Source organism: Spermophilus citellus (assembly GCF_964194105.1).
Source record: "Spermophilus citellus genome assembly, chromosome: 5".
In the NCBI taxonomy this organism is placed as follows: Eukaryota; Metazoa; Chordata; class Mammalia; order Rodentia; family Sciuridae; genus Spermophilus; species Spermophilus citellus.
In genome coordinates, this window is record NC_138186.1 from 157,582,106 (window position 1) to 157,594,411 (window position 12,306).

At 37.5% G+C, this 12,306-nt stretch overlaps 1 protein-coding gene across 1 annotated transcript in view; it reads right to left on the reverse strand.

The window, feature by feature from the left end:
• Positions 1 to 8,036, reverse strand: part of PPIL4 (peptidylprolyl isomerase like 4) — a 41,872-nt gene extending 33,836 nt beyond the window's left edge. The window contains exons 1-7 of the mRNA XM_081294805.1: positions 7,878 to 8,036; positions 4,102 to 4,169; positions 3,952 to 4,016; positions 3,593 to 3,710; positions 2,117 to 2,259; positions 1,331 to 1,427; positions 505 to 621 (exon numbers count right to left, since the gene is read on the reverse strand). Coding sequence (XP_081150931.1) covers positions 505 to 621; positions 1,331 to 1,427; positions 2,117 to 2,259; positions 3,593 to 3,710; positions 3,952 to 4,016; positions 4,102 to 4,169; positions 7,878 to 7,947 — 678 coding nt within the window. The 5' untranslated portion in view covers positions 7,948 to 8,036. The remainder of the gene's footprint in view (positions 1 to 504; positions 622 to 1,330; positions 1,428 to 2,116; positions 2,260 to 3,592; positions 3,711 to 3,951; positions 4,017 to 4,101; positions 4,170 to 7,877) is intronic.
• Positions 8,037 to 12,306: the final 4,270 nt, after the last annotated feature.

Sequence of the window (12,306 nt, forward strand, 5' to 3'; positions counted from 1 at the left end):
AACAAATCCCATTGTTATATAAAATTATAATGAACAAATAGAAAGGAAAAGAGAAAACATCAAAAATTATATATTTGAAGAAGTATATTTTAGAATTTTCAATTTTTACCCAGGTTTATTTTATCATTCAATGACTATTCTATTTAATTTCAATATTTGAGTGGTACAATGAAGAATTATTCTTAACATAAGATTTAATCTAATAAACATGCTTTAAAAAAGAGGTGAATATTAAACAATTGCAATTCAATTAATATTTATGTTAAAAATAATAAAATATCCACTTTCCATTTTTTATAAAAGCACTTGATACTATAATGATAATGGAACTGAATTTATTCATTTTCATGTGTTATTATATCATTCAAAATTTAATCTAGAGGAAAACTCTAAACTAAATTTTTAATATTTTACAACTATCATAAGAGCCAGAAATAAACTTATAAATAAATATGCATTAAATATATGGCCGATCAACTATTTGAACAAACATAATCATCTTACCATCTCTAAAAGAATAGCTTGAGTTTTGGCTTCTTTTTCTGCCTTTATTTCTTCTACTTCTTCAGCTGATCTTCCTTTGAAATCATCAATTTCTTCGTCTGCTCCTATTCGACCACTCTGTAAGGCAGAAGTTATTAATATAAATATTTAACAAATAAAAAAAATCTGAGAATCATGAAAGGTATTACGCTTCATTTACAAACCTCTGAAACTGATTTAAATTAATTCTATGACATTAGCCAGATTGGGCTTCTGATTTATTAGGAAATGAAAATAAACATCTATATAGATACTATTATCCAATTAAGTGCTGCTTGGAGAAGATAAATCATCTTAGAAATAAGCAAGCATCAATTTCAACCATAAAGATAAATTTGTCTTTGAGAAAGCCTCAAAAGCAAAAAATTATATCTTAGAATATCTGGGGGAAAGTCTGTTCTGTTCCACAGAAATTTCTGGTTCTAACCTGGCTCTAGAGTATCTCGAGTTGAAAAATTCCCTCACAGGATGATTGTTTAGTTTGGCCTTGAAGTGATTCTCCTAACTAGAGTTAGATTAAAAAAAAAAAAAAATTCCAGATTCATATAAGCTTCCAGTGCTAAGGCTGTTCCAATTAAATAGATATTAAAAAAAGGAAGTCAGGGAAATAAAAAGATAACTAGAAAAATGAATATCTCCGTGGAGTAGAAAAAGAACTCAACTTGTTCTAGTATAATTTATTAAGCAAAATAAACATTATGAAGAAATTAACTTTTAATAGACTAAGAAGTTAAATCCATGCAAATTAATATGCACATACATTCAATCACAAGAAGGATCTACTTACATCTAATTGTTCCTTTGTGGGTTCTGGTGATCGATCAGGAATTATTAAATCAGGAGGGTCATCAAATGGATCATCTAAAATCACTGTGTGATTTATCCTTACAAAAGTCCAAGTCAAATGTTACATTAAATATTTCAAAATCTATATTTTATTTTCATAGAATAACTTAAGTATCTTTAATGCCAAAACCCCCATTTTGCACAAAGATATTACTAATTCACAGTACACTTTCACAATGAGTATTACCGGTTTCCATTTTTTTAATATATTTCTCTGCATTACTTCAAAGAAGCAAAGTAAATGTCTAAATCTTAGTATTTTTCCACATTTCTCAATAAATTGCATTTAAAAATGAAAGCACAGTAATTTTTCCTAACAAAATCTATTATAAATAATTAGTACAAGTAGCAGGACACAGTGGTGCACACCTGATATCCCAGCCACTTGGGAGGCTGAGGCAGGAGGATCACAACTTTGAGGCCAGGCCTTGAACTTAGTGAGGCCCTAGGCAACTTAGTGAGATCCTGTCTCAAAATAAAAAATAAAAAGGGCTGGGGATATGGCTCAGTGGTTAAGTACCCCTGGGTTCAATTCCTGGTACCAAAAAAGGAAAAAAAAAAATTAGTATAAGTAGAAAAATACAAAAGGTTCTTTTTATGAGGATTCATTTTATATTAATTCACATTTTGGAATTAGTCAAAAACTAGTCCTATGTGCACCAGTCTCGTCACACATCACAGTATTAAAACATTCTAATACATTCAAGATAGTGAATTGTAATAATACCTGATATCCTGATATGGTACAAAATCCTTATCAACAAAAGTCTCATTGATTTTCTTAACTATGTCCATGCCTTCTGTCACTTCACCAAATACTGTATGAACACCATCAAGGTAATCTAGATTTTCTCCTGTAGTAATAAGAAACTAACAGAAAGACAAAATAAATACAAAAAATATGTATGTGTGTGTGTTTTGTCAGCTAAATTGACAAAACACACACACACACACACACACACACACACACACACGAGTGAAACTCTACATTTACTGCACCAGTTCTTAAAAACTTGTTCCCAGAACTAAATAAAAAACAGAGTTTATATATAAGTTATCAACATGTACACAGATGTTTCCTCAATTGTTTAAATGATTGGAAAAACCATGGCTCATTTTCTTCATGCATAAACAGTGAAAAACAATAGCACCTACCATAATAGATGGTCATGAGGATTAACCTTCCAATTAATCTATTTATTTATTTAATTTATATTTTTCTGAGGGTGCCGAGAATCAATCTCAGGGTCTAGCACATATTAGGCAAGCATTTTACTACTAAGCTAGACCCCAAGCCCCAGTAATCTGTCTCCGTCTCTTTCTCTCTCTCTCTCTCTCTCTCTCTTTTTTTTTTTTTTTTTGGTGCTGGGCATTGAACCCAGGGCCTTGTGCATGCAAGGCAAGCACTCACCATCTGAGGTGTACCCCCAGCCCCCCAGCAATCACTTATAAAATAGTCAAAGGGAGAAGAATGCAGCTCAGTAGTAGAGTGCCTGCCTAGCAAGTATGAAGACCTGAGTTTGATCATAGTATCACGAAAAAATAAAAAATAAAAATAAGTAATAAACACTGAAAGGGTCTATAAATGTGAAAAGTAATAATCATGAACAGGATTGTGGTTAATATTATTCTTCTTTGTACTTTTCTGTATTTTCTAAATTATTCACAATGGGCAGGGCTTATATTTAAAAGAAGAAAATAATGTTTTCTGTTTTGCTTCAATCCCAGAGCCTTGTACATGTTAAGCATCTCCTCCACCCCTGAACTTCACCCTTAGATCTTTTCTTTTTAAAATTTTTATAATTTATTATTATTTATACATGACAGTAAAATGCATTTTGACACTTCATACATAAATGGAGTATAACTTCTCATTCTTTACATGATGTAGTATATAGTTTTTAAAATTTTTTTTAGTTGTAGATAAACACAATACTTTTATTTTATTTATTTTTTATTTTTATGTGATGCTGAGGATCAAACTCAGTGCCTCATGAGCTTGAGGCAAGTACTCCACCACTGAGCCACATACCCAGCCCAATATATTTTTAATATAAGAAATATAGTGCAAGTTTTTTCTAATACATATCTTTGAATATGATTAACACATTCTTTCATTACTGAACAGTTGAAAAAGCCACTTTGTAAGTGGCTTCTAGTCCTTCATTTCTAAGCAAAGTTCATTTTATACACATTTCCTAACCTGAGATCCATGCTGATCACTGCCATTGTTCACCATGGACACAGTGCCTTTCTTCTTGTGCTTAATTCTTGGCACTTTTTCTGCTTCAAAAAAGCTTGCTTGATCACCATACAGCTGACTGGAAATACATATAATAAGGTTATAAAATATAAGTTCTGTCAAAATATAAATGTAGAAGTACTATAATATAGTATTACCAACTACTTCTCTATAGAAATGATACTATGATTCAAAAGATTCCTCTCTTTTACTAAAAACATTTAGAAACTTTCCCAAGTTTCCTACATTTTAATCATATTTTAATATGAAGACTTAAATATAAGCAATTCTAGTTTTCATTTAAAAATAAAAGAACCTACCCAAAAATAGACTCTCCTCCTCGGCCAGTCCCAGTAGGATCACCAGTTTGTATGATAAAATCCCTCTATAATAATCAGAAATTTTTGTTAATTGTCACAGAGTTTGATAGTTCCAATAACAAAGGACATGACTAACAACCACTAACTCACCTGTACATTGTGAATAAGGCAATAATTGTAATATTTTATTTTGCACAATTTCAGGAAATTCAAGCAGGCTGAAAGACAGTAAATATACAATTTATTATAGTAATCCACAAATTTGGTTTTAAACAAGTAAAACCACAGTTAGTACAATTTAATATCTAAATTACTATTAAAAGTAAAACAATAGTTAAATTCCAAAGTCAAGTGAACACAAATAGTTACAATACTAGATATCTAATAGCATAATTTATGCCACTTAAATAGTAAAATGGTAAAAAGTAGTATAAAAACTGTTAAAAGGGTTCAAAAGAGAGATTGTTTCTAGATGAGGAAATTAAAAGACTCATGGAGGCTTTGGGAAAACATTCAAAGATCTGGACTATACTGGAACATCACATGGTATACCAAAAATATGAGCAATATTTATATGTCAATTAAAAATAAATATATAATAAAAGAACTGGGCTGGCAGAGAGTTAAAAGTGAAAATTTCATGCTGGGAAGGTATATGGAAAAGCCTAGAAGTGGGAATTTAATTTTTCAAGGAGGGTAGTATCCAAAAGATCAGTCTAAATTCTACAATATTCTGGTATTATAAAATGATAGATGGTGAAAATCTGGAGAGATGGTGCCCAAGGTGTTGGACAGTCTTCAATATCAAGTTTTCAATTGTTTTCTTGAAAATATTTCTGAACTCATTGTGAAGAGACAGAATTACAGGCTGGGGTTGTGGCTCAGCGGTAGAGCACTTGCCTGGCATGTGTGAGGTCCTGGGTTCAAATCCTAGCACCACATATAAATAAATAAACAAAGGTCCATCAACAACTTAAAAAAAATTCTTTAAACAAAAAAAAGAAAAGAGACAGAAGTAGTCCTTTTACTAGAAAAACAAAAATAATGGACCTAGGCAATGACCATCAATGGCTGCCAAAATCTTTAGATGACAAACTGATGGAAACACTTTAAAGGCCTGAAACCACTGTCTAAGTTCAATATCACAAAAAGAGCCAACCAGACGTCAAGTGCCTCCTAAATGTGATGTAGGCAAAAGTACACTCTATATGAAACATTCTTGCCCGAAACAAATTTGATGGAGGTTCTGAATCTAAACAATTTATAGAAAATAGAAGGGATAGAGGAATATGTTAAAAGACACAAAAGAGAAATAATCAGCCAAATGCCAAATGAAATTCTACAAAACAAATGACCCAGATTCTTTCTCAAGAATTTTTTCGGGGGGAAAAAAGGGGTAGGGGGATACCATAAGCTAAAACATTTAAAAAATATATTAATCAATATATATAGGTATTGTTGAGATCCTAGTTTAAAATATCACATTTTAAAAATGTTCAAGAGCTAAGAGGAAAGTTTAAATAATACCAAGAAATTATTGTTAACTTTTTAAGGTATAATAATGATTTGTGAGTTTTTTTTTTTTAAGGAATTATCTTGTAATTTAATAAATCCAGTAGAGGTGGGTTTATCATAAAGGAAACAAGACTGGGACTAGTTATGTGATGAGAACTGTTAAACAAAAATGGCCATGGAATATGAGACTTCATTTACATGACTGTCTCTACATTTATAATACAAAGTAAAAAGAGAAAGAGAGAGAGAGAGAGAGAGAGAGAGAGAGAGAGAGAGAGAGAGCGCGAGCGAGCACGCATGCAGGAAAGATTGAATATACTATCAAATGATAAGCAGGTATTCATATACCTTCAAATATGTATACATGTGGACTTGGGTTTTTGGTATTTTAGGCTACCTACACAGAACCACTGCTTTCTAATTATGTGAGATGGCCTTACCTTACCTTTAGTTCTTTACAACACTGGGAAGAGACCCATTCATTTTGTAAGATGCTGCTCTACAGGGACAGAGTCAATGGAACTTAAAGGAAAGCAAAACGAAGAGACAAAAAACACAAGTCTCATTGGGTAAGATGGCACATGCCTATAATCCCAGTAACATGGGAGGATGAGGCAGGAGATTTCAAATTTTGAGGTCAGCCTCAGCAAGTCAGTGAGACCTTCCCTCAAAACAAAAAATAAAAAGGACTGGGGATGTAGCTCAGTGGCTAAGTGCCTCTAAGTTCAATACCTAATACCAAAAATAAAAATAAAACAATCCAATTCCCTAAATCATCCTTGTGTGTGTGTGTGTGTTTTGCTTGGGTTTCAACTGCAACATCTCTTGAACTCAGAGATTCAGTCATCTGTAAAGCCAAGCTTACTGCAATAACATAGGCAATTATTTTGTTTAAGCCAGTTTTAGTTGCATTTTTATCACATGCAAAGAGTCCTAGAATACAACACATTTATATGCATGGGCCACTACAATTAATCTCTAAGTTTGTCTCAAAGTGGAAGACACTGTACCGGATACTCAAGACACAGAGATAATTAAGGTACAGTTTCTGCTCTCATTGCAGTACATTCTTGAGAGGAGATGAGACTTATATAAATAATTTCAGGACAATAGGTAAATGTCATAATGAGTGTCATATGACTTACAAAGCTACCTGAGGCAGAGCACAAGGAACAGATCTAACAGATCTGCTTTGGGACCAGGAGTGCCGCATAGAAGAGATCATGCTTGATCTGAGATTTGAAAAAGCAGGGTTCTCCAGAAGAAAAAGAGTGTAGCAGAACATGGAACCGGGCAACAGTAAGCGAACGGTAAAAACTATAAAGAATAAGTGTTTGCAGGGGACAGGCAACAGCTGAGTGTGGGGAGTAGGAGACACTCACTGTACAGCATTGAAGCCAGTTTCATCCTCTTTAAACTGCATTCCTTGGGGACAGGACCCAGGCTGTAACTAATTTCTCCTAGTCTCCAACTTCTCCTAAATCTGAAACATTCTCCACACTGCTGCCTATTACTTTCTCAAAGCAAGTATGCTACGCACACACACATCAATCCTACTTTTAAAACCTTCTTTCCAAAACTCTGGTCCTCAGAATGGCACACAGAATTATTCAGGATCTGACCTAATCTTACCTGACCAGACTGCAAGTCTACCACTCCCCTTCACATACCTCCTTCCAAACTACTTGCCATTTCCCCAAACTCCAAGCAAACCAGGAGAAAAACCTTCATTCCCACTCATCTTTGAAAAAGCTAATAGATGTGTTCTCACTTCGCATCTCCCTACCCGGACTAAAGAATTACTCTCGCCTCTGGTTTCCATAGCAACTTACACGTTCCTCCACAACAATTTAAGAGTTCAGACGGATTCGCGCATCGAAGTCTCCCAGGGGAGAATCAGACCATAAAGGGCAGGACGCCTAGTCTAGGGCTTAGCCCAGTGGCTTGCAGCCTCTGTCCATACCTCTGGGCACCGGCTTCTTCCCTCTAGACGGGATGCGATGCCAACACTCGCTGTGCCAAGCACATCCTCCTTGCTTTTAAGACTGAACTGATCACACACCAATGAATATTTGTTGTGTTCCTCTCAAGACAAGAGAAAGCAGAGTAAAACCACAAAAGCCACTGGCATGGCATAGGCAGCCCCCTCACCCCACACACCCAAAGGCAATTCATGACCGCAGCGCCCTGCGCCCGACGGGCCCACACAAGATGCAGGAGAAGCGCTGCCTAGGTTCAAACGAATTCTCCTCACAAAAACTTCTCTAAACAAGGCCCGCTAATGGAATAGTGTGGCGGCGGGCACCAGCAGCTTGAGCCAGTGGCCCCTGGGGACCTGGGGAAGCAGAGAGGGGAAAGCGGGGAGACGGGCTCGTGGTCCCGGCCAGGGGTGAGCGGGGCGTGGGCCTCACCGCGCGGCCGCTCCTCCGTGTACAAGTCTATGACGACGTCGCCCAAAGTGGTCTCCAGCAGAACCGCCATGGCGCCGGCTCCTCCTCGGCAACAAGCCCCGGGAGGCGGGGGGGCGGAGGATTGACCAGCGCGGCCCGACGTTTTCTACGCCACGCGTCGCTCTGGGCGCGACGCGTGCTTGCGTCATCCCCCGGCGCCACCGCCCTCTTTCGGGCTCCTTTATCTTTTGGCTCAGTGAGCGCTTGGCCAACCCCGCAGGAGTTTCTTTGTTGCGGAACGTTTGAAAGTCCGGGTTGGCCCTTGCTGACCCGTATCGAGCCTATCTCTCAGAGGATAACGCTATAAGATTTTTGTGCCCATCTTCAGAATAGGAAGGTTCTCCTGGCGGCGTGGTTGTCCCCGACCTTCTTTTCGAGTCTCTTCTCATAGCTCTACATTGAGAACTCCAGGCCCGAAGCTCACCGTTTGTTACTGGGAAAGGTGATTAACAAGGAGTTTGTTTTTCCTGCGAGTACCGTCTAGCGACTAACCCTGGTAGTAGCCACACATGGCGAGTATAAAGTATAACTTCGTTAGGTTTTGGAATAAGTATAATAAGTATAACTTCCTTTGCTCGACAAGCTAAAAAGTAACAGGCGTTACCCCCAAATCTCTACTGGTATGATGAATACTCTAGAAGACTTAAAACTAGTTTTGACTTCTCTTTGGGGTTTTGGGCCCTCCAATAACAATTTTCTGTGCAGACTTTTCTCTCCACTCTCCTGGTCTACAAACTTGCTCTCTTGTATGCATCCTTACTCTCACTTTATACGTATCAATGTAAATCTGGGATGTGTGCTATGGCTGAGCATGGGCAATTCCAAGGAGACAAAGAAAGACACGGGTTTTTGAAGGTAAAATGAAGGTTACGTAAATTGTTTTGAAATTATTCTATTCTAGAAAGACGAAACAAGGTGGTATCCGCCAAGGTAGACATTCTGGCAGAAATATTCTTTGTGGGGCTGGGGATATAGCTGTCTTGGTGTAGAGTGCTTGGCTCGCATGAGCAGGCCCCGGGTTCAATCCCCAGCACCACACAAACACACACTCACCTTTTTTATGAAAGGTGTGCAGGTTAAGATCCTTGTAGATTTTCAACACGGCATATGTTCCTGAGAGCCCTTCCTTTATGGTCTCATGCCTTCGTTTCGTTAGGTTTTGGAATAAGTATAACTTCATCTTGATTCTAGCAGCTTTCACACCTAGAACCTCCAGTAACTTCTTATCTGACACTAAGCCAAAGTTTTTATAATAGTTTACAGGCCTTACATGAACTCCTTCTACTCCATCTTCCTGTCTTCTTTCTTATTCCCCTGAAACTACACTAGCCTTTTTTGCTGTTCCCTGAACACTGGGGACAAATACCTGCATCAGGGCCTTTTCACTAGCTGAACTTTCTAGTTGGAGTTTTCATCATCTAGTATGGTATTTAGAAATTTGTTTATCGTTGTTACAGTGTATATTCCAGAAATATAATAAACTTTGTTGCTTAATTCTTAGTGCCTACAGATTTTCCATGGGGAGTTTTAATTGGTAGATTTAAAACAAGCAGGCATGAGTTCCAGTAGGTCACACTGTGGCTGAGAGTTGGTCACTATGGCTTATCTGCCCAGTATCTGTCTGGTATGGAGGTTAGTAGGGCCACTTGAGCAGGCTGCATCTAGCTGTCCCCTATAGAGATGCTCAAGAGGGGCAGTTGTGTTAGACAGGTATCTGGATCATCCATACCGAAGAACTGGGTGGAGGTATAGAACTGGAAACCATGTAAAGGGTGACTGAACTCTGCTTCTGGTTTGAGAAAGTCCACCTTATATTCAGAATGGATGCCAAGGCCACGTAAAATTATTTACCTATGCATCTGGGTTACTGTGACTCAAAATTATTTATACCACCACCATTTAATTGTTGTTAACATTTGTCATAGATGACTTTCCCTTTTCTTTCTTTTTTTAATATGACAATTTTTATTCATTTTTTTAATGGTACTAGGGATTAAACCCAGGGGCACTTTACTACTGAGTCACATTTCCAGCCCTTTTTTGTTTTTTGTTTTTTTCATTTTGAGACAGTCTCACTAAGTTACTGAAAGCCTTGCTAAGTTTCTGAGGCTGGCCTAGAACTTGCAATTCTCCTCCTCAGCCTCCCAACTGCTGGGATTACAAGCTTATGCTACCATGCCCAGCCCTGACAAGATCTCTAACTAGGATACTCTTTCTTTTTAGAGCTGGGGATTGAATCCAGGGCACTTCACATGCTAGACAATAACTCTACCACACCCCTTCCCTGAAGGATACTTAGAGTACTAATCAAGCAAAATTTACAGTACACTTTTTAACATCCTTGGGAATGGCTCTCTTTGCACACCCTCAGGTTGTTGATACCAGTTAGCTGGGGTAGCAGACAGTAGGAGATGCATCTTGGATGTGATTCTTCTCTGTTTTTGTGGTAGTAAGAAGTAAATATCTACCACACTCTCCTGTTTCTCCATTTCTCCCAACCCAGTTCATGCCAAATTTTCCAAATCAGTGAAGGAACATTTTATTGCTCTGTGTATGTGTGGAGGGGATTGCTGGGGACTGCATCCAGGGCTTCATACATGTCAGGCAAGCACTCTACTAAATTATGATGTTTAACTTTTAATATGAACCAGTATAATATATTGGTTCACAATGCCAGGGCTAAAATTCATGGCCCCATCACCATTCTTTAATTTAAGGCAAAGCATTTAATCTCTATAAATGTTTTTTTTTAATAATTTTTTTTTAGTTGTAAATGGACACAATACCTTTATTTTATTTACTTTTATGTGGTGCTGAGTATCAAATCTAGTGCATCACACATGCTAGGCAAGCACTCTACCACTGAGCTACAACTCCAGCCCCTATAAATGTTTTGTATATAAAAAATGGAATCATAATTCATCACAATAAATGCTGGCTGCCACAATGATATTTCTGAATTGTTTTTCATATGAGAAGCATCATCCATCATGGTGGGTCTAATAAAATTCACTTCTAAATTAATGGATGAGAAGTACACTGTAAAAGCAGTTTTTTAATATCTTAGAAAATATAAGATAAAATTTGTCAATGATTTTTAAGAGATGTAAAAAAGCATATCCTTGTTTCTTGCTCTCCTTATTATCCTCTCCTGGAGGTCTTCAGGAAGTTCAAAAATATACAGTTGAGTAAATATGGAAAAGAGGAGTGGAAATGTGTTTCAACATCAGTGCAGTGACTCACTCTATCCCAGAAATTGAAACCAGATACAAAGTGTCCCAGTCTTCCCTTTGGTATCCAGCCTGCTTTTTTTTTTAATTTATTTTTTTATTTTTTTATAGTTGTAGATGGACAGCATGCCTTTATTTTATTTGTTTATTTTTATGTGGTGCTGAGGATCAAACCCAGTGCCTCACAAGTATAAGGCAAGCACTCTACCGCTGAGCCAAGCCCCAGCCCCCAGCCCCCAGCCTGCTTTGAATTGCAGAAAAGCTGAATTCAAATTTCAAATAGGGGAATGATGAAAATAGCAAATCATTGGCTGAAGAAGGAAATAAATCATGGTTTGGGGTCCAAGGGTATTTTCTGATGAAGGAATGAAGGGATTTGTGTGTGTGTGTGTGTGATGCTGGCCCAGGGCCTTGTGTATGTGAGGCAAGCACTCTACCAACTGACCTATATCCCCAGCCCCTGAAGATTTATTTTTATTTTTATTTTTTAAAGAGAGAGGAGAGTGGGGAGAGAGAGAGAGAGAGAGAAAATTTATTTATTTACTTTAGTTTTTTTCGGCGGACACAACATCTCTGTTTGTACGTGGTGCTGAGGATTGAACCCGGGCTGCACACATGCAAGGCGAGCGCGCTACCGCTTGAGCCACATCCCCAGCCCAAGATTTATTTTTAATACAACTTACATGCTGTTAGAAATTTTTAGACTATTTACTGTTACTTGAAAGATTATCTTCACTAAGTGGAAAGCACTTCGTGTGTACTGAACTACAGTGGATTCCTGTGTTAGGTGAAACTCCTTTTCATTGCTTTAATGATCAAGGAAGTCAAGTTGACATGTGCAGACACAAAAGATCAAAGCACACACTATGCTGGTCTGGTTGCTCAAGACTGTAATCCCAGCAATCCCAGTGCGCTGGAGGCTGAGACAGGAGAATTACAAGTTCAAAGCCAGCTTCAGCAAAAGCGAGGCACTAAGCAACTCAGTAAGACCCTTTCTCTAAATAAAATATAAAATCAGGCCGGGGATATGGCTCAGTGGTTGAGTGCCCCTGAGTTCAATCCCCAGTATCCCCCCCAAACAACAACAAAAACCCACTGTAATTTAAGCAATGGCTGAGTTGGTTTACAGATTAATAAAAAAGTCAGGTATGCCAAGCTGA